At 34.3% G+C, this 24393-nt stretch overlaps 2 protein-coding genes and 1 non-coding gene across 4 annotated transcripts in view; 2 read left to right on the forward strand and 1 right to left on the reverse strand.

Moving 5' to 3' along the window:
* Positions 1-24393, forward strand: part of LOC127845792 (E3 ubiquitin-protein ligase MYLIP-like) — a 239331-nt gene that overhangs the window by 42164 nt on the left and 172774 nt on the right. The gene's annotated exons all lie outside the window — the stretch shown is intronic.
* On the reverse strand, positions 2212-2293 carry Trnas-aga (transfer RNA serine (anticodon AGA)). The gene has a single exon. It is a non-coding gene; the product is annotated as a tRNA-Ser (tRNA).
* On the forward strand, positions 19223-23728 carry LOC127845803 (E3 ubiquitin-protein ligase MYLIP-A-like). Its single transcript, XM_052376956.1, has 5 exons — positions 19223-19382; positions 19694-19878; positions 20257-20661; positions 20807-21024; positions 23110-23728. The coding sequence occupies exons 1-5, from the start codon at positions 19296-19298 to the stop codon at positions 23232-23234; spliced, it is 1020 nt and encodes a 339-aa protein (XP_052232916.1). The 5' UTR covers positions 19223-19295; the 3' UTR covers positions 23235-23728.

Consider the following 24393-nt stretch of genomic DNA (forward strand, 5'->3'; position numbering starts at 1 on the left):
ACAATTATTTGAATACTGAAAATGATATCTCTAAATAAGTAAATAAGACTCGATTGTCCAGTTTCATTTTTTTTTATAAACAGTCCTGAAGTAACACATTTTTATACCTTTTGTCCGATTGTTGCTTTAAATAATTGTATGTATATATTCGAATAGGTATTTCATCATATATACATATATTTAAATAGACATATCACCATATATACATATATTCACATAGGTATTGCATAATGTACACATATATTCACATAGGTATTTCACCATGTATACATATAGTCACATATGCATTTCACCATGTATACATAATTATGTTCATATAGGACTTCAGTATATGCAAGTAAGACTTCATTGTCTTTCAGCCATTGACATTTGACTTAATTGCGTATTAAATATGCCTCAGTTGTGTATTTTCAGGTTTTGGAAGAGACGATAGAACCTATCAGCGAGAAATACAGATGCTGTGTTTGTCTGGACAGCGAACCGTTGGCCTTTCCTATTTCCTATGGGCATCCAACTTGCTGGAACTGTGGAAGCAACTGTCACTATGTACACTGTGTCGAGCCAAGATTGAGCACGTGCAGCAATTGTTTCTACCTGCAATCGACTGCCAGGGCGTAGTTTGTCACTGAAAACTGGCAACAAAATCAAAGCACAGACATTGCAATTAACGGAAACGTAAAGCAGACATCGACAATATTGATTTGACACCTCAATAATAGGGGAGGTAACTCTAGTTTACGAGGCCGGAAAACAAATAGGTGCTTTGTATTCCAAGTGTTTCAATGAATGTGTTGACAATCTTTAACAGAGGCTGGACAGCAGATATGTGCTTTGTATTATAAGTTTTGCCATGCATCGTGTTAAAGCTTTAAAGAGTGGTGTGGAAATGTTATGCCACACTTGACTTAGCTGTAAAAAACCACTTTGTGTAGTAAATATTTATAGAGTAGTGTAGTTCCTGTAAATATGTCAAAGTGTGATGGTTTTCATGTTGGTCTCATTTTATCATTGTATTAATATTTGTTAAATGTTAGATGTAGTTGATAAGCAAATTATAATGCACAGTCCTCCAGTAGACCCACATAGTAGTGGTAGGCTTTCCAGAGGCTCTTAAGTCCTAAGTGTGCTGGGGAATTTATTATCAATTTTGTAATGTTATAATACTAACATTTTACTGAATAATTACACATGTAATATGGAAGAATATTTTACAATTTAAAAAAATCATGTGTATTTTGCCAAATTGACATCGGATGACATCATTACGCTGTGTTTAAGAGCTTAAACCTAGCAAGACGTGAAACAAGTTTTGTTTTACGGTATACCATACGTGATTTATTTTTACCATGTGTGTATGGTTAGGGAATAAAAAGAGCTTTGCTCTGCGCATGCGTTTCAAAAGGATAATCTGGAACGACTAATCACAAGTATGAAGTACCGTCTTTTTAAGAGAACGGTTCAGATTATATATGATTACCTAAAAGACTAGAACACGATGATGTTTTTCTTTTTTAGCACAACATGTTCATGGTGAGCTTTTGTGATCTCCTTTTTTCCGTCGTGCGTCGTCCGTCGTCAACATTTACTTCCTTAGGGTAGAGCAACTGTAATGGACACCTTTCCAAATACAATCTAATGTATTATTAACTTAATCAGCATCATTTCACTGAACTACATGCACAATTTAGGTAGGCTTTCCAGGCTTAAAAAAATGATTTTTCTAAAACCATCCCTACGCTCGGCTTTTGTCCAGTTTATTTGCACCCCAGGGGTATATGAAAGTTCCATAATTCATCCAGATTTCCAAATATGGGCATGCAGTAGGTGTGTACAGATGCAGTTATGACTTGTTATCTATGGAAGAGCGCCATAAAATGTGTGTGGTTTCAGCCAAGTCGAAATTGGGTTGGTTAAAAACAAAGTGTCATACAATTCATAAATATTTTTGAACTTAGTTTTTATAGACACAGAAAAAATACCAAGAAATAGACAGATTTACCGTTTACGTTTTGATATTTTCGCGAGCGCATGGCGCAAGTGAAAATATGAAAATTGTGTACTTCGATGCAAAGCTTGGTTTATACAGGTAGTATTGCAATTTGTGTTTTATTGCTGGAAAACCGGACTACTATTTAACAATTAACATAGCTTATATGCTATATTAAATCAAATAACGTAAGAAAATAAATAAAAAGCGTCGCAAAATGTATGCGTTGTCGGCAGGATTCGAACCTGCGCGGGAAGATCCCAATAGATTTCTAGTCTATCGCCTTAACCACTCGGCCACGACAACTTCAGATACGTATCTGCTTAAATTAAATATGCATAAGTAAATAGGTATAAAGGCTCTCCGATCTTCAAATAAATCGCGGGTAATCATTACAGTGGCTCTACCTAACAATCTAGAGGCCACATGTATTGTCCAATCTTCAAAATTCTTGGTTCGAACAGGTGTCCCGATGATACGTTGGACGAGTTTGGAAATTGTTCTGGTTGGTTGAAAAACATAATCACAAGGGAATGGGCAGTTTTCCCTATAATATATAATATTATGATTACAGTTAAACCTGGTTAATACTCTAGAAGTCATATGTATTGATTGTCCAATATTTATCAAACTTAGTCGAGCATTTGTGTTAGAATGATATCTTTGACGAGTTCGAACATATTTCCGGTACATTTAAAAACATGGCCGCCAGAGGCGAGGAATTTTACCTATATGGCTATATGGCTTTTGTAAAACCTTGTCAAAACTATGGGAGTAACATGTTTAGTCAAAGCTTCATAGAACTGACAAGAACATGTGTCACTATGATATCTTGAACGACTTCGAAAATAAATCTGCTTAGTTGAAAAACATGGCCAACAGGGTGCGTTGCAGTTTTCTGCATATGGAGATAGTAAACTCTTTAGAAGTCACATTTAGATTCCAATCTTCATAAAACTTGGCCAGAACCTTCGTTCTAATGATATCTGGGTTTAGTACGAAAATGGTTCCGGCTTATATGGCCACAGTAAAACCTTGTTAACACTCTAGAATTCACATGTATCGCCCAATCTTTATGAAACTTAGTTAGAAAACTTGTTGTAAAGACTTCTCGGTGGAGTGCAAATTTGTTTAAGGTCGATGAAAACATGACTGCAAGGGGCGGGACAGTATTCCTTATTAGAGAATAATGAAAACTATATTGGCAACATTTATTGGCCAATATTCCTGGAACTTGTTCAGAACATTTGTCATAATGAAATCACGGCTGATATTGCAACTTGGTCATGCGAACTCAAAACCTAGGTCAAGGTCACTAGGTCGAATATGAAAACAAAATGTAATTATTCTAGAAGTCATTTTTTCGTCCCAGGTGAGCGCCCTAGGGACCATGACCTCTTGTTTGACCATTCCATATCTCAAAACAGGGTCTGTACATGTATGTAGATAATTTATATTTTATTTCATATTGGCCAAAATGTTTGCGTTGTAAAACCGAAAATACACCCTTATTTATTGAACCCGTATTGTGTGTTTTAAACGTTAATAGTTTTGTGCAATAGGTTCACTTTTGTGTAAGCACTTCGGGAATTTTAGTCCCTTTATATACCTAATTCACGTGTTGTATAATGTTTAATAACTCTATGACTTGTGTTATTATGTCAGAAGATATTATATGTCATTACATGAAGTAAAATCATATCACGATTCATCCACGTTTTAAAATCAATGTCACGAGTTAATCTGTTTTGTAAAGTGTTTTCTTCTCTGGTCTTATTTTAGTTACTTAACAAACACATTTACTTTGTGTAAAAACGTATCCATTACAATGTATTTTGCATTTACAATTGAGCCGCGCTCTGGGAAAATGGGGCTAGATGCAGGTGCGTAAAAGGAAATTAAAGTGTGTGCGTTTTTTTATATAAATTAAAATGTAATCTCTTATTTAAATAAATCCAGTCTAGGTGGAAAGTGTTATCCCTTATTGTGTGGACTGCTCGGGCTTATCTTGAACAACACTAACGCACCTGCATTAAACACCGTTTTCACAGAGCGAGGCTCATTATAATTCAAATGTACTAAGCACTTTGATTTGTAGGTGTAAGGTTTAAATATAGTTGTGTTTTTTGTTGTGTATCGGTACACACTGTGATGACTGGTTCTATGTGAAATACGCATTTTTTTACAAATGAGCCTCTCTTTGTGAGAAGGATGTTTAATACATGTGCCTTAAGTGTCGTCCTAGATTTGCCTAAAGAGGGACTAATGTTTTCGCCTCATTTTTTTATAACAAGAGGCTTTCTTTAAAGCAAGACTTTACGATTTTGTCAAATATTTATGAATTTTTATAAAATGTGTAAACAACTTATTATACATATATTTCAATATAAATAAAAATAAAATTTAAGACGAACATGTGTCGAAAACTGCGAAATAAGCCAGATATTAAATTCTGAAATCGAAAATGTCTGTACTGTGTGTGACAGTCGAATTCGCCAGCATGAATATCATGTACGTACGATGTGAATCTAAATTTAGTTTTACGGATCATTTTAATTTCCTGCAACGCTATCTATTCATACGACACACGAACTCTAACTCCGATCCTAATAAAGAGACGAATGCTTTGCTTATTGTAGGAAAATATGTACGAAATATCTTCGTCACAATCGGCTCGGGGCGCTAATTTTTCTTTGCTGCATTTTATGAAATTCGTCTTCAATGTATAATTTTTCTTGCCTATTTTGTGTAACTGTAACATTTTTTATCAATATATTACAATTTAACACATATAAAAATCGTATAGTCTCGCTTTAAAAGAATAATGTCCTAAGAGCGGAAAGTGTCGTCAATAACACATGCATTCAATCACATGTCCTCAAAGCATTACTCAAATGTATTATTTTCTTTTGATTATCCATTCTTATACTTTAGTAAGCATTGACGCAAACGTTCAATGAACAATATAGTTTATTTAAAATAAATGATCATTCAGATTGACATGGTTTTTAAATGACAAAATAATTGAAGTTAAACAATGTTTAAATATTTTATAAAACTTTCATTAAATTGGAATTTTCCATCGTAAAGTTTTAAGGAAGAGTGTAGTGAATACCGTTAAACATGTTTTAGAAAGAACTATCGAAACCATAAGACATTTTTAATAAGGACTCCTTAAAAACCATTTTAAAATAAGCAGCACATTCATAAGCTTGTCTCACCAGCGGGAATTACATATTAAACATAAAATGCCGGGTGTTAAAAATAAGTCAAGAAGAAGTGCACATTTTATTCAATAAAATTTCTTTTTTAATAATTACTTTGAAGCTTGTGGTAGATGTACGCATTATAAGTTGAAAACAATTATTTGTTTAAAGGGCACGTTTTGGTTTTTGTTCTTGTTTTTTTATATAATGAAATCAAAGTAGGTTTCTATTCATATCGAATAACTCAAAACTGCATGGTATTTTCTATGAAGCTGTTAAGAATTTCTCACAGAATACTTCCCATCAACTCAAATAATACATGTCAAAATGGAATTTGGCCTAGATACAAATTACGCAGCATGAGTCATTGGTGGAAAACCATCTATGAAACGGTAGATATTTTTGTACGTCCGACAATGTCCGTTTTTCAATGACTGCATGCCAGCACCCATGTGTGAAAATTAATATTTTTTGTATGCAATCACGAGTGAATATCGAAGCGCTCAAGGCACTGAAGTTGTTCGCTGTTGTCGTCCTTGATTAGCTTGTTCGCATTGCACAGGCTAATCAGTGTACACAGGCTAGTCTTATTTGACGTGCATTAAGACCCGTTTTCACTGAAAGCAGCCAATATGTACAGATTTCAATGATAAACACTAGACTGGCCAATGTTGTCTTATAAGCTGGTATAAACACTCACAGCTAGAGCAGAATTATTTGTTGTCTGCTGCAGACAGGCAGCAGTAATCGTCCCTAGCAGAGTGAGTTGCGGTTCTTACCGTAGCTAATCTTCTAAGCATATACTGATTTGCAAAATATGCTCTGTAAATTTAGTCGGCCACTAACGCGACCAACTAAAAGAATAATACGTTGTAAGGAAATCAACAGTGTTGCACATCTATGCATGATCATAGCTGACTTAATGTCGTCGGTCGAAGTCCACGCGACAACACTGCTTAACCAATGACTTTTGGCAAACATGTTCCTTTGTTGATATTTTCTCCATAAATCCAAAAGGAAATATGTGCACGTTAAAAGTCCTGTTTTATTTTACAGCGTATAACATACATTTAAAATTAATTTACTTTACATTTTCTCGTTATGTTTTCAATTTTCCAATCCCATGTTGACATCGTTAAGCAGTAAGATTGTGTTGTAAGTCGCTTACAGAGTGTTCATAGGGTGACCATTTTCCGAACTCTGAAACGTAATATTGAATTATCAATCAGTATGCCTCTTACCATTTATTAATATATATGTGACACTGATGCGTACAACTGTAAACAATTGTTTGTACCTAGAAATTATTTGAATTTTGAATAAAATTAATAGGCGATACGATATTGAAATTATAACAGCGCTGTCTTGCATATTGGTCCGTCAAATATTGTTCAAAAGACATTTACATGGCTAATGATTCAAATAATAGTTTCCTAGATTTTTTAAGGTCTAAATGCACGTTCAATCAAGAATTTCTCAAGTCAAGTGATCTGGCAGCTGTGGCACGGAGACAGTTGCTTAATGTTGCCACGGAAACAGTCGAACAGTTGTGACACGGCAACACTCGATCAATTGTGGTACGAAAAAAATCGATCACGTGTGGCATGGAAACGGTCTTGCAGTTGTGGCACGTACACAGCTGATCAATAGTGGCACGGAAACAGTCGATCAGTTGTGGCATGGATACAGCCGATCAGCTGTGTCAAGGAAATATCCAATCAGTTTTGGCACGGAAAGAGTCGATTAGTTGTGTCACGGACACAGCCGATCAGCTGTGTCAAGGAAATATCCGACCCGTTTTGACACGGAAAAATTCGATCGGTGCACAGATTCAGCCGATCAATGGCACGGAAACAACATATCGTAGATTAGAACGCATAGTGATCTGTCAGTTGTGGCACACCGATTGTAGGCAGGAACACTTTCTGGACACTCTTGATCTTCGCGCGACACAGAGGACAATCACACAACTGCTGTCCGCATTGGCGACAAATAGGGTGTCCACACGGAATCAGAACGGCGGATAATTCGTTGTCCAAACACACGCAACAACTGAAAGTATCTCGAATTTTATCAATCGTCTCCTTTACCTGAGGAGAAACGAATAATTATTATGAACCAAAAGAATGACAGATGCCCTTAAGTTGACTTCAAATCAATCAAGTGTCCCATTAACTTCAATATGAGCATTGCACGTAGTTTGGTATATATGGGTTATATAAAACAATAATGTTCACTTAACTCAAATTATATTCTGCAAAAGATTAATTTGTAAGGTTACGTAGCAATAAAGTGAAATATTTTTTTCAATGTGTTAGTATTATTGTAATGATAAACGCTAAATGTAAAGGAATCTCGAAAAAGCATATTTTTGCAAATTTAGTCATCTTTGACATAAAGTTTTATGGTTTCCCGACCTTCCTATCATCAACACGATTTCCGTCATGCGATTGCTCGACATTGTTGTTGATTTGACCTAATTTGCTCACGTCAAAGATGTATTTCACACCTGCAACAACATTACTTCGTTTTAAAATTATCCAACATTTTATTACCAACTTGCGTATCTTATTTGGACCAATCCTAGGTTTTAAATAATTATTATAGAGCAGCTACATTATCGGCTTGTTTTAATACTTAACCCATTTATACCTAGTGGACTCTCCCATCCTTCTAAGTTGGATCTATTTATTTCCAAAATTAGGGATGTCTAGTATATTTATTTCTATATTTAGAACAATTCTTACTGAAATTCATTTAAGCAAACAACGTAGACCCAGATGAGATGCCGCATCATGCGGCGTCTCATCTGGGTTTACGCTGTTTGCAATATCCTTTTTTTTCTGGACGCTAGGCATGAACGGGTTAATCTCTGTTAAAATATGTCATTGTTTCAATTACAAGGCATCTTTATACAAAACAATTGATTATGGATAAACAATCAAACCAAGTAAGTGTAAACCCCACGATAAATACTGAAAGATTGAAAAGCGTTTAAATTTGATGTCAATTAACACTCCAGATTTGATTATTACTTTGTTTATTTCACCTAACAATTTTGGAGCTTCTCTTTAACATTGAAACTAAAACGCCTAGCAGTGACTGTCCTGTCATGTTTTGGATATTGACGGGAACGCGATTTTCATGGTAAAAGGTCCGCATTTCAACCAGACTCCTGTAAGCAGACTTGGCCAGCTGAGGGCGTATGCGAACCTTTAAGCAAAGCGAACGCCGAGAGCCTTGGTTAATGGCAATTTGGAGGGTGCTTTTTGAAAGGTCTAGGCTTACAATCGCGGAATATGGGATGCTAAAAAAGAAAACTACAATTACTTTTGGATAATGATATAGATCAATGTAGATTAATAGTATCACATGCTTAATATATGTGTAAATATTACCAAGCTTCCTGGACGGTTCGTAGATATGGTATGCAGCAAATATATCTAAAAAAGTCGCCTAATCGGGACATACAGTAACAGGGACTTATCTGTTCTTGCCTTTGTACGAAGTTTTGATTGCATTCCCTGCATTCGTTCTCAATCTTCAGGCCAGATGGACCGACCCAGAGCCGTACTATGCCCGAGTTGTTCCCGGTTTCGTGAGGTTCGAAGCCATACAGCGGCAAAGTGGACGCCATCTAGCTCAAGTATCCTCAGTTTTGCTTCTTGTACACTCATATTGAATACGTTCTTGCGGGTATCATCTATTCGTTGCAATATATCTTCTGTAAGTTCGGTCTGTGGCATCAATTTTTGCTAGTAAATATACATTATATCGGCATGTTTAACTTGGTCCGATGTTTCACTTTCCTGTGCATGCTAAATCAGCGCCACTAGATCGACGGCTTGATCCTGCGAAATGTTGTGTTTGTTTTCTTCGAAATCATGCATAATTTGGTGGGAGAGATACTCTCTGAAAATATAATTGAACAATTGTCAACATGAAGTGTATCCAGAGGTTGAAAACAGCAACATATTTACAAGCATTTCAGCATACGTGAAATATTAAAAAATTACCATATAGTCGCATAGTATGATTATTGTACTTTTTAGTAAAACCAAGTATCATTCTGTTGCTTAATATTTTATTTCCACAATTACCTGACACTGCAATGCATCTGTTTGGGCTGTAAATAAAACTTTACTCTCAAAGATAACTTATTATAATCTTTTTGGTTGACACGAATCTTTTTCCGTAGATTCAGCCATCTTTGTCCCTTATTTGGCGAACAAAATCTAATTTAAAAGACGTCCGATGTGGCTAATTGTAATTGCTTGCACACCTACAAGCAAAAGACAGTTGTAAGCGTATTAAAAACGCACCAAGTTTGAATGTGTAATCTACTTCGATTTGTGAATGCATGTATTTGTCTTCAAGTTACAGCCCATAGAACGTAATAAAACTTCTGCATTTGACAATAACTTTGATGAAAGCCTATTGTGTAAATTCGTGTAACAATAGATTTTTTTTTTGTAATAGATGTTTTATTATTTCTAGAGTTCTAAACGCTCTGTTTCAAATTGATACTGAACATACTTTCAAAGGTTTTACCAGCTTAAGCATAGAGAAGATATTATACAATAAGTTACAAATGTATACAAACGATTTCAATGTGTATTGTTTTACACCGATACAGACATAATAAATATGAAATATTTTCGACATAGATTAATTGTCGCAAAATATTTGAATTACTGATTAATGTGTCTTGTCTTCTTTAGAATGTAATGATGCAAACTTCATAATCACAGTGACAAATGGAGGTACCTGATCCAGAAGTTCTTGCCCGATTGCCTCATGTTATACGGTTACGCAAACCATTTGGCCAAACACAGTGTTGACCAAAAAAACTGAGCCATTACGTTCCACGATAGTGTGCGCGCTTTTTTCAGTTTGTTTATTTTTCACTGCGCCATCAACGCGCAGGAAATACACAAATAACCGACCAATTGTATATATAAATTTATATATATTCTTTTCTCCAAGTAGTGGGCATTTATTTTGTGCCGTCATCTTTTGAATACACTACAATATCAACTGACGATGTTTTTTTCTATCCTGCGTGTGTGCTATTATTTGTCATTTAAGAATTCCAAAGTTGATATTATTAGTCAAGAATCAAAGTATATGCCGATGTATGCGTAGATAAGCGAAAGACAACATAACAATTGTAACATCACGACGAACACTTATATGGTGGTTTCGTTATCCAAACATATATTTCTATAATATGTATGGTATAGCTGTATAAATGTTGCTTTCTATTTCGTCTGTCTTGCGCAAAGTCTTAAAATACATTGTACGTTCTGACTATATATATAATATATGAAAGTGCACAGAATGAATACTCCGCATGTATAAAATGCTCAATCCACACGTATAAAATGCTCAATACAAGCGTATAAAATGCTTAATACACACGCGTACAATCTGACAGCATAACCATGTCGCAAATAAAGAAAAATGTTCTTAACACTGCTTTGCATTGATATAATTCAGATATTTGTTCCGAGTTGTATTATATACTTACATATATATGAATATATATTATGGGTTGACTATCCATAAATGATTCAAAGCTGGAACACTATAGTCTACTCAGCCACCAGTCACGTGGCGCTAAATATATTCATCCAATTTCTGGTTTTATGCAGATTTTTACAAACTATTTCGTGATGAAAAAACGTTATTAACTGTATAAACTAACAACAAATATAGACTTAGTTTAAACCTATTTATTTGAGCTCGATTGCATCGAAAGTCTAAACGCTCTCGAGTCCGTTTCCTGGGCCTAGAACTAGTACTTGGTGTCTTTGGGGGAGATCTAAAGAACGCTCCCACTATATCCTTTACACCACTATAGACTTGGAATGGTGTTCAATAATTATAATAGATTCCGGAACCATTGAACATAAAATGTTTCGAGCTGCCACTGAATCGTTCGGGCTTTTTTATATACCGTTAGGGTATTTCAAACATTTATAGACGTTTATGCAAAAGTAACCGTTTTTATGATTCAAGCAATATCGATTAACGAGTATTTATCCATATACTGACTGCTTTTTTTCAACATTTGTCTTAGAGTTATACTTTTTATTGTTTGTATATAGTGTATACATTATCTCTGGAATCAATATTAGTTTGAACATTATTATTTTTCCAAATAGTTAACAAGTTCCTTAATTTAAGATTTAACTCTAAACAGTTTATAAACATATATAGTACCATTAAATCGGTTAATTGGATCTTTAAAAAAGAAACATGCGACTGTACAACAAAATCATTACGCATTCTTTAAAATATATTTGGTATTTAGGTCACTTCCATTAAGATCCTTTTATACTAACCGGTATTCCATCATTTTTTAAATATAGCTATACATATTAAAAACGTTCATATGTCCTTGCTGCGACCTCGAGAAACATCGAGCAGCAATTGCGCATAATAAGAAGTCATGTAGTGCATGTAGGAAAATTGTAGTGTTTTTATTTTTGAAATATGATAATGATTCATAGCAAGCTAATGCATTTGTTTATGGTCGAGGTCAAAAATTCAATGAATAAGTCTGTTTCCCTTTGACGTATGCTCGTTTATAATACGATGATATAGGGTATATTAAACATTTACAATCATAATCGATACGGCTAATTTAACTGTATGCCGACTTATACCTTGTAATTGTCAACAAGAAATTTCTAAAAACACAATTTGAGTTAATAATAATGCTGATGTAATACAGACGTTTGTCTGATTAAAAACATATCAAAATAATATGATAAATCATTATAATATTATGTAACTGGATAGGTTTAAGGAAACACTAAAAATCTTCTATGAATCAGTTCGCAAGCATAATGCTACTTATGACAAAGCGTTTGCAAAAACAACGCTACAATCATATTCATGAAACCGAAACTAAATATTATGTCAAGACCTCGTATATAAATATTGTTTGATTGGCAACGTATTAAGGTCACCTGGTTGAATTTTATGAAAGGATATTTTTTAACATTCATTGTTAGAGTGGTAGTTGCACAGTTTGTTGTGAAAGATAACGTATTTGCGTTCTAGCGTTCTTTCGCATATATTTCGTAGCTTGGAAACAACCATGCGTGTAAGCATTCGTTTGACGGATATATGTGCTCCTTGAAAAAAAAGACATACAGATAATCACGCTTTCTAAGGAATATTTAAGAACAATGCATTGTTTATAATATTATATTAAATTTAGATGAATAAAAACTGCATAACATAATAATGAACCTTTTATAATAATTTATTCTTTTGATGTGTGTTACTGTTAAAACATCCCGTTAGCACACCTTACACCACGCATTTACACTTCAATTTTATTTGGCATGTTTACGTTTACGTAGCTCAATCCTATTTTTGTAATACGGTCATACAATCTGTACAATATTGTTATTGATCGTTGTCAGTCCTGAATTCCCCAACTGCTTAGTATTTCCTAACAAGCATATGTGACACACAGTACATATTGAACGACATATTCTATCACACCACTGCATCTTCAATTATTTAACATATGCATAAACAAAAATGGCATTGGCCAAAAAAGAAGTCAACATTAATGTATTGCCGGAATCCCAGTCCCTATGAAGGACAACTGTTTGCTTGTGTCAAGATTGTAGTGGGATGCCATAAAATGCACAACGGTAGGTTATTAGTATGTGGAGTGAACGTGTTTATAGCTATAGAAATCTGGTGCACCTTTAGAGTCACATCTTTTACATTGCAAGTGTGTGATATTTTGCATATATTCATATATCATTAGAGTGAATGAACGAACTCAAAAGATTGAACAACACTGTAACAAATGCAAAGCATAAGTGAGGATATAAAATAATAATCGCACTTTATTCATGTACCCAAATTTCTCTCATGTATATGCATTTGGTGTTTTTGTACCGGATGCCTATTACTATGAACACACCAAACTCTAGCCAAGGTGATTGGGAGTGATTTGCTAAGAGCTTTAGCAGGAAACATTACAACGACTGCCAAAAGATAAAGGGTTTGCCTCAACTGCCATCAATAATGAAGGTCATGTAAACACTGACTCAAATAATCGTATGATTTGTTTTACGCAGATTCAAAAGAAATGAAAGTGGTGTGATTCACAGGAGTTTTTAAACAACAATTACGTTTGCAGGATGTACTTTGTTTTACCTGTAAAAACAGGTAGGTATTAATTGCATTAAACGTAGAGCTAACCTCATGTTGGAATGTACAAAAACATCATAAATCATCTTCGTATCATAAAACATCGGGACGGCCTTGTAAAACTTCAAGTACCGCTTTTCGGAAAACCGGTTAATGGACTTTACTGCATGGCCGATTACCACGGTCGCCACCTCTTTTTTGAGATGCTATAACAAATGAGTCAATGCAACTTCCGATATTGCGCTTAGGAGCGGATGGTTTTATTCTACCAATATAATTTGTATACATGTATATTCTGTACGGATTTGGGTTAACGAATTTATGTTGACAAATAAAAAAGGAACATTATGTTTTAGGTTTGCGTCATGTGACTGATAAATTATATATCAAGAATTGGCGCGTCCTCCTGTTCTAAGTGCCGTCTCCTTGGCATTTTCCCTTTTAGAAAAATGTAAAATTAATTAACTATTAGATCGGCAAGAAGCAAATTTTGTTGCGCATGCAACAACTTGAACATGGTCAACGCATTATAAAGCTTGACATCACATGTTTACGTTCGGCTAATTTTATATTTAAATTTGTATATACTACATATCACCATTGTAAACAAACATAAAATTACACGACCAATATATACAAGCTATAAAGGCTTTACATATTTCAACACAGTAGCTACAGTAGCATTAGCAGGAGATCATTCTTGTTCGTAGTTTCATTTCATCGTTCCTCAAAAAGTTGTAACTCTGTTGCTCTGGTATCGTTCCTTCCATTGAGTAATTAAATGGTAAATAAATTGAATGCGTTTTAATTCCCTTTTATTATTGTTTAATTTGAGTTACAATGTTATGAGGTTAAATTTTATTTTCACTTAAATGTATCATGAATATTGCTGGGCCAAGTGTGAGGTTGAGCGCTCTAAAACCGGTTTAAACCCCCAATGTTTTGCATTGACCGTTCCAAGGCGGTGACCCCAGCTTTATTCTTATACGTGTTTATGTTGTTTTGTATTGTGCTGTTTTGTACTGTTTGGGCAATCGGTCACTTGCCTTGAATAAAAGACCAAATAATTGTTTATAATAAGAATTCAATACTGCTCCAGCAGCTGGAGTTTCACTTCTTTATATTATCATCAATGCAAAATTGCAGTGTCACGTTAAATATATAACGGAAATAGCGCCAATTACATTTTACAAATTACCGTGCATTATGTAAACATTAAAAGTAATTATTATCGTGCTTAATAACATATTGGGCAATCTAGTCCGATACCGAAAAGAACATACTCATCTTGTTTCCAATTAAAACAGTGTACCATTACAGTGCAGATAATTCTTGGCTTTAGTTATACAATTTTATAATGTTGGTGATAAAACACACTTTTAACTAGTAAGCAATGTATTTATATACTTTTCTAAAATATTTAACCTTTAAAAGTAAGTTGTGTACCAAGAAAAAAAAAAAACATTCGTGATGGTTTACGACTCATTTAAACTAGTTTATATAATTGGTTGTATACTGTATATTCATATGAAAGTCAGATTTAACGACGATTAGGAATACAAGTAAGAAAACTTGTTCTGATATATGCATGTCAAGTATGGACAGCTCTATCACCGTAATTATGATTGTGAACAAGTTTGTCTTACAACGTAGTTACCTACATTTTGGGATAGTTGAATATCTTTGGATACTTCCCATTACCTTCAAAAACAAAAGTCTTTGCCAACGTGACGTCACCCTTCGCGATGATCAAGCACACTTGCTAGGTCTGGCGATAAGCCAGCGCACTGATTGGTTACACACGATCATCCAATGTCCGCAAAATGTATTCCATGTGCTTTCCGTTGTTCATCTGATTTGTTTGGCATGCTTTTTATTGCGTACTGTTGTGCAACTGATGTTAAATTGTTGATAAATATAGACTGAACTCAGGCCGGAAGTCTTACCTGAAACATACAAACATGAATGCGAAACCTATTGCACTATGTACAATGTTTACAATCAACCAATCGATAACATATCTAGCGTTCTTCTTTGATCATGTATGTTGTGTTATTTCCAAATCTAATGTATTTGCTAAAATATTCTTCGTTGCAACAAGAACACCGGTAAATTATCTAACAGTAATGCCTATTTACTATGTTAAGATCAGTTAAAATCGATATACGAAAATGATACTGTTCGTAATGTGTTTTGCTTTTCTCGCCAGATCTATTATTTTGATAAAATTAAACCCTTCGTGTCGCCCTAGCGCATTTGCATCGAGTGATTGGAAAGATATATATCTGGGGAGAAAAATATTAATGACCGTTGGTAGTTCTCACTTGTCACCGATGCAATGAGATAATTCCACAGCCTTTTAATTTTCAAGCGGAGCCAATAATTACTAATCGTGCAAGTCTAAACTGACGTAACATTGCAGGTATTATGGCCACACGGAACTGGCAACAGTCATTGTCGCAAAATGATCACAGATTACGGTCATTGACACACAATTTAAATAGAAGCTGACCATGCAAACTCGACGTTACATTTCAATGGCATTTGAGTCGGCTTCATTGGGAGACGAATTGTCATGACAGGTATTTGGTCCTTAAAGCCAATGGGAAGGTCAAAATTCAAGTGCAAATGTCTGTGTGATTTAAATTGAGCATTCCAAGGCGGTGACCCAGTTTAAATAATTTAAATAGTGTTTGTTTGCTGAATTTATTTTTCGTATGATACAAGCTAAAGGTAACTGAAATTACTCTCCTAATATTGTCACAGGTTTTCATAATTTCTATTAATTATTAATAAAATTGCATTAATCATTTTAGATACTTTGCAACGATGATCAATCTTGGATACTTCCAGGTCTCCTGAATCATATTTGGTTCCATGTATATGCTTAACAGGTGCCGTAAGTTTTATCATCAGTATGGAAATGAGTTTCTGTCAAACACAGCTTAAAACGTGTTATTTAAGTTTTCGGTAAAATATTCTTCGAGGTTTTTACACGTTTGCAAAATAACAAACACAAATAAGAAAGAAAGAAATACGAAATCACAGTTTGCCCAGAAATTGCTTTAAACTATTTAAATAATATTGCTTATTGGGATAGAAAACTACATAACCTACATACTACTACATATGATATTTGTTTTTATTTAATATCAAGATAATTGAATCAATTCAATACATTTAAGTGCCGAATGAATTGCAATCACATACGTTTACTTGATTGTCGCAGAGAAATTGCTGTCAAGACAATACTTTGTTACAACTACGATAGCACAGAAGATAATCAAGCCATTAATATTTTACATTATATTATATATTTCATTTCCCAAAGAATCATACGTGGTTATCATTTTGCAAACAATCATAATTGTTCAGCAGCTGGATGATGACATGTACTGTCGGTAGATTTGTTTCGCTCTGTATTTAATGTACTTGCGATGCCTACATTGTATTAACTTATCTCTAAAAAGTCGTGTAGCTTATAACTTTAGAAGCGCAGCAAATAAATCCAATTAAAGCTAATTTATGGTTCAAAGTTTTATTTCAAACGCTTACAAGTACCGAAGCATCCTAAAGAATAATAATCATTTGTGCTTGTTTATTTTCAAGAGCTATTCAATGCACTGAAACCGCTGGCAAGTTAATGCAACGTTCTATGCAATACAATTATCTATATCGCATTCTTTTTTAATAAAAAGGTTAATTGGTCACGGAATCCACTTAGCAATAATATCTAAATACTTAATCGAGAATCGTTTATATGATCATGATCAAGCCTTGCATAGATGTCCGGACATCCGCAGCAAACGCGGTTTTGAGGTATTGTAAGGAACACTGGTGTTGCTCTGTAAAACACAACACGAATCATATAATGCAGTCGGTTAAACACATTCGAACTGTTTTCTTTTTTATAGACATATAAATGCATCCAGCCCAGTTCTTACAGTAGTTGACGTATATAGTGCGTACGACTGAGCTTAACTGATTATTATAATAAGAAATCTTAGAAACTTATTTTATCAACATCTTTGATAGTGTTTTTTTTTTGTAAACATAGCATATGGCGTTGGTGATGTTGCAAAAAATGAAAAGGATCGTGGTCACACAAACACACGCAGTGTTTTCTTAATATTACCGTTTTTAACATTCTTAAGAATTTTACTCACTTTTGTTTAATTCATTGTTAAAAATGACAGGACATTTTTCTTTAAAATAATACAGGATATATAATTTATTACTTAATTTAATACTTTTTATGGGTATACATAACACACCAATGCTATCTGTGCTTTCAAAGCCATTAGGGCGTCTTCTATCTAAAATTACATATATACTGCATGATACAAAGTGTTAAGATTTTAAATTTAAATATCATTACCAGGAAATTATTAAGTTTTACGTTAAGATATTGGTTATTTGCATAATGCCGATTTATGCATGTGAAAGGATATTTATAGTGGTGTTTTATTAATTTCTTTTACATATACATTGTGTAGTTTTTAACGATTGTATATACCGGTACTAGTATGTAAAGCATTTTTAAACATTTACAGATTATAAAAAAACAGCTATACGATGCGGTATTAAATGTTTATCATAAACTCTTGTTTTCAGAAAGAGTTGCAAGTGGATTCCATCTTAAGGAAAAAAACAACATGGAAATGTTTATTGAACAAAATCGTGTCAATAGATTTAAGAATTCTGCATCACTGTTTGGACAAAAATGCACCAACCGATTCAAATAATTAAAGAAGATGCTGGCATGATTTAAGTACAGTGAACAAAAATAACGGTATTGTTACTTTATGAACTTCACATTTTAGTACATTGTTTCAACGAAAAACAAGTAGGGCCACTTGACTTAGTTAATTTGCATGCACATCATATCTGGGTTTCCATTTTGGAATATTTATGAAATGTCATGTGTCTGTTTGCACGCACTACTCCCATGTGTGCATTATGATACAAACAACCGTCTAAAACGTAATAACCTATATTTTGTTATGCATATAGTAGTGGGTAAATCTGGAACGACCTTGTCAAAAGTACTCGTTTTGCATAATGGTCTATTCTTGGTATGCCCGTATCACGTATTATCATTTAGGCCGACATAATGTTAGCAAACTTAGGGGCCAAACTATAAAATAAGCTTCATAAGAAATCTGTTAAGAATATTGGTGCAGCACATTGGAAAACATACATAAACATAGACAAAATATCGCATTTGTACTTCGAAAATTTACTGATCAGTGTTCAAGAACTTATCATTCGAATTTTTATTTGTATAAGGTTTACAAAATGGTGTATTTTTATTCAAATGATGTACAATATGCTCAAAAGACCGCCCTGGAAATGACTTGTACACCTTATGAAGACAAGAAGAAGATCTGTTCATCAAAGGTTGGAGCCTATGTTGAATACCACACTTTTAAATAATCAAAGAACCTAATAATTAGTTTTCCTTTGAGGTCCATGTTTACATATTAACGGTTTTAAAATTACATAATTTTATTTTCAAACGAAGCGATTATTTTGTGTTACCTCACACTTTCGTTTTACATTAGTATATCTTTAGGATCGAAGTACATTTAAACAGCGTGCATACATATAAAAAAGATATGACTGTCAGATCACAACAAAAGAACACAAGCAGTCAACATGTTTATACACGTTTATTACATACAGTGATTAACATAAACGGTTTCCCATCAGTTATTTTTATCCATATAAATGAAATCATCAACAAATAGGTATCACCATGTTAATCATGCGATCATGTGACTTCAAAAACATTATAAAAGCCATGCCACTAATTCATGACCGTCATTTTTCAACTGCCCCTGCATTTAAGCAGGCTACTAAAAGAGTTGCCGTTTGAAGACGTTACTTTCTTTCAAGATCCTTCGCATTTATTTTAAATGCTGTCGTTTAAGATAGAAACGTTTATCAAAGAAACGTGGATTTCTGTGAAGAAGAGGGCCTTTGGGCAGGAAATACTTGACCAGGTATGTACACCGAAGGTGCTTAATTTATTGATATGTGGTAATTTCCTCTACACTTATCGACCTTATATTTATTTAATCTCTGCCGCTAACAACTTTACATGTGAACATTTTCAGAATGTGTGGTGTGAGTATGATGGAAATTGTTACTTGTATTGTCGACGGGCGGTCACAATTGCACCAGGATTGCGACATCTTAATGTGTGATCACACTGCGCTCTTATTTCCTGTACTAAGATTGCTTTTTCATAAAACAAAACACTCTCGAGCATGAAATGGTTTAAATTTAAAATTGTACAGTCCCGCATTTTCAGACTCTAATCCAGCTGAATCTACAACATGCTGTTAATTTGTTTGGAATAAGAGTACGCACCTCTAGAGGCCGATGCAAATGGCTCCATCTTAGAAACACGATTAGTGTAGAATTTAAGAATTATACCGCTCTGACCCTGAGAGTAAAGTTCTACATACAACCTCAGCAGCTCGATGTTAATACAAGGTAATTTAATAAATCAGTTTCTACTTAATACTTTGTAAGCGTATTATTATAATGCAAGTTGTCGTAGAAAAAATATCTTCTGGAGAATATCAGGATCTTTCGCAGAAAGACAACAAAATATTTCGTTCACAACGAGTAAACAATAATGATGTATTTATACTTATTATTATGCGCTGTGTAATGTAACAAACCGCAAAGAATCTATTGCCAGTATACGTTATTTATATTCTTTTATTAATTGTTTATTCGTCGATATGATTTCTATTTTTATTCATCTCTTTTACACCATTGTTTAAGTTAAAACGGAAATTACGCAAAGTGCAGCCAAATGTAATTATGGTTATTGCTCCAGCAGAACAAAGCAATCTTTTTTTCAAGGAAATACCTCTACAGACAGTTGCTTCAAGACCTTCGAGATGGCACACTTAAGCCATCGTCACAGGAACAAGCTATCCAACTGGTCACTCTCATTGCGCAGGCGCACCATGGACCCGGCAGCGAAAGAAACACAATTGCTGACAGCATTTTTGAAACATATTGTAAAATGCTGACGCCTGAAACGGAAGTATCCGAAGATGTTTTACAAAGGATAATGGGGTTTTGCAAGAAAATGTCAGGACTGAGTAAACGACAGGCGCAGATGAAATTACTTGAGTTAGCTTCCACTTTGCCATTGTATGGATTCGAGCGGCATGTGACTGGAAACACGTTAGGAATAATTGCATTGCTGATCGGTTCTTCAGGCCTGAAGATTGAATACGACAGGCACGAGCGCAATTTAAGGTTTGTAGACTAAAAGCTTAAGATATATAGGATAAAAACGACAGTTCAGAAGCGTTAATAGTCATTAATTGTTAACAATATACATGTACAGAAAAAGTCAATACAATTATTATAAAAATAAGATGAAAGATTGGTTTACTTGCAGCATCCCTTTTTCTGAGATGATGAGCATTAGTCAAGATGGAGGCAAAGTTGATATTAACACTTGCCAGGTTGGACAATCGCCACGTTGTTTGAGAGTACGCATGTGCGATAAAGATCAAGCAAACGCCGCCTACAGAAGTCTGGGGGAAATGAAGACATTTTATCATGACGACGAAGTGCCTGCGAGCGTGAGAGATATGACAGAGCAGTCATTCATAGGTTAGATAGTTTCCAAGTTATGGAGTTATACCATGTTGTGGTGGCAGTGTTCCCTTAACACAGACACTGACAGTACGCACAACGTTTATCGTAGGATAAAATATTGCATCAATATTTTTGTATCCTATATAAAATCTATGTTCTTCTTTCAGCATAATAGCTCGTACTTGGCTGTTTTACAAATTAAACAAGAAATATCTTTAAAAAAAGATATACGGCGTAAATAGTTTAATGAATGAGATCAAGTATAGCGAATGTCTTTTTCTGTGCAGTTCTTAGCTGCATCACACGTAGTACGGGATGTTACGGGGAGTTTTCGCGGCTTATTTTACATTATAACATATTGCTGGTCATAAACCTATAGATACAAAACAGAAAACCAAAAGAAGAATGGAAGTGAAATTTAAACATATGAGTCAACCGGCCACACGAGAAGTATCCGTATTTATAGGCGCGTTCTTCGAACAAACCTGTTTTAGTGGTTTTTCGGGCATTGCTATTTTATTCGATTATTAACAGTATCAATTATCATCGTGCTAATGCTTAAAGTGATATTATGGGCATTTTGCACTGTTGAATTGAGCTGAAAAGAATTAACAGGTCAAAATAGTTAGTTAAAATGTGGTTACTGATTAATTATCTGCAACTCACCTTGCTACCAGTTGTTTATAAAAATATATTTTATATTCGATATTCTTACGTGACCCACCCAGTCCTGTAAGCTGAAATGATCCGTAAAACAATTTCGTGTCTTTGTGTCGTATGAACAAATCTGCACTAAAACTAAATTTAGGTTCAACTCGTAAACGCATGATCAGTTGTCAAACGAAAGTACGGTTGATATTCAAATGCATTATTTTTCTCTTTCTGGTATATTGTTTTAGTATGATGATGCTGCATTAATTAATATAAGTGTATATGAAGTAGAAACATCAAAAATAATCAACGGTTGCGATAGACACCTATAAACTGTTACATGCTCATAATATCACTTTAGTACATTAGGCAATATGGACGAATAATTATTGTTAAATTTATCAACAATAATATTTATCATTGTATTGTTGAAAACACATTAAGAATCTATTATTTACATACCATAATTATATTGCTGAATATCTTCATTTAACATATTTCTGGTCTAAAGAAAATTCCAGGTCACCTAGTTCACGGATAGCGTCTTTATTATATAACGATTATTTTACTGGCCGCCAACTCCGGTGATGACCTGTATATAAACTCTGAATGTCCGCGAATTGACCCGATATACCTCGCGGGTTGAAATGCAATGCTTTAAAGTGAGGCCTCGCTTCCATTGCTCTTTATACTTTTACATGTTAACATGTTGACAGGAATAAGGAAGTAAGTACTAAATATGAGAACATAGCCTTTTAAGTATAAAGCTCTTGCGCTGGTAATACTCTGAAAATAAAAGGTGTACGCACAAACTGTATTGATGTCGAGAATTGAGTGTAAAACTGTTCTATCTATTAAGCCTTTTCATTCGAGATAAAATTGTTTCATACAGTAAAACAGTGTTTCAAAGACGCGGATATGTTTCCAATGTTCTGGTGGTATACTCATATCAGCCAATGGAATAAATGAAGTGTATTCATTCGTACCTAGCCGCGGGAAATTTTATTGGAATTTTATTGGACACTTACAAAGGTCAGGCTAAGGTGAAAAGCTGGCTTATGCAGCTTACGCCGAAAAATAGCCTACAAACAATCTAACTATGCATGGTCAGCGCATAATTGAATAACGATTAGCACGCCATTATTAATCTTACAAATTGTTGTATCATGAACTGAAAATTCAAACATACAGGTATTAAGTATGCGTGTCAAACAGAAAAAAGGCAAATCCAGATGTGTCATTAATTAAAACAACCAAACGCATGCTCTCATATGAAAATAGATTACCTTTCATAACTAAGGTTGATTGCATGGCGACACTGTTTCGAGCTAACAATGCAAATACACAAATCCCGTTATAGATGGCTTCTTGGTTTGCGTTTTGAGAAGAATTCATATTTTAGAAACATTACATCTATTTCACATCTTTACACAGTGTATGTAATTTCAGGAAAGAAATACGTCTTCGACGTCACCGCGACGTTACGTCAGATAGAGGACTATGCTCAACGTTCACATAACACCATGCGAATTGTCAGGGAAGTCGTAGATTCGTTTTCACGGGGCACATTTTAAGATGTTGCATAACAATAAAATGACGCCGGGGAGCACGAATTTTGTTTTGTTTTAAAATTGTTTTCGAGACCATTAATGTTTGACAAACAGCTGTTCGTGTATAGTCATGTTATAGTTATGCAATGTGGTGTAGCTAAGTTTTACCTTAAATCAAAACATGGCATGTATATAATTTTATTGCTATTTAAAATGCTTGATAAATGAGCTGGCATTGTAAATTAAAATATATGTAAAAAATATGTATTCCAAATGGGCATCGTCTTAAGCCTTAAGCGTGCATTACATCCGAATGTCTGCGTACGTGGTATATTGAAAGTGAATATAATGACGTTGGTCGCGAATGATTTTGGTTTCCAGGAGGACCTGAAATCGTGCTTTTCGCGAGTCTAGTCTCTTTAAACATTACCCAATTTACACCTTTATTTTGAACTATGGTGCCATATTATATGAAAATGCATATGATATTCTTTAGTGAATATAATTCTAAAGAATGATTTTTGTTTGAAATTGTGTCTTTTTGTGGACAATGTTTACATTCCAAATGGAGTTAAATACATAATTGTCTAAATCGTATTGATGCGCCCCACCTTTTGTTCAATGATATTCTGAATATTAATATTTGTAAAAGGGAAACGCCGCGAAAATTCCCCCTGCTATGGGTAGCGACCCGCTTCCCCTAAAATGGATTGAGGGCAATGGTAGTAAATGAACACTTACCTTTTAATACATGTATTAACATTCCAAGAGTTTTTATGATCACCAGTGAGGGAATTTTATACAAATACATGACTGCATATTTATTATGTCTATACAGAATGCATTTTGTAAGTAAAAACCCCCTCACTGTATTTTAAGCTTCCATAAACGTTTATTTTATTGTTGCTTAACACTTGTAAGGGGCGAAGCAGTTTTTTTGTTTAATGGCGTCGTGATAGGCAAATTCTCCATTTTTTTGTAATATGTTTCCATTTCAACTCACCACAGAGTTTTAATAGTTATTTTCCTCTATGTCATATATCATATCTCATTTTACTAAAAATCGCTCATGGTAAGCCCTCATCAGAGCTTTGTTTACATTCGCTACGGCAGCCATCTTGGTATCTTTGAACTGGTCGACCCGGGTCGATTTGCCTTAGTTGGTCGTTCGATCATAGGTCGG

Source organism: Dreissena polymorpha, chromosome 9 (assembly GCF_020536995.1).
Source record: "Dreissena polymorpha isolate Duluth1 chromosome 9, UMN_Dpol_1.0, whole genome shotgun sequence".
In the NCBI taxonomy this organism is placed as follows: Eukaryota; Metazoa; Mollusca; class Bivalvia; order Myida; family Dreissenidae; genus Dreissena; species Dreissena polymorpha.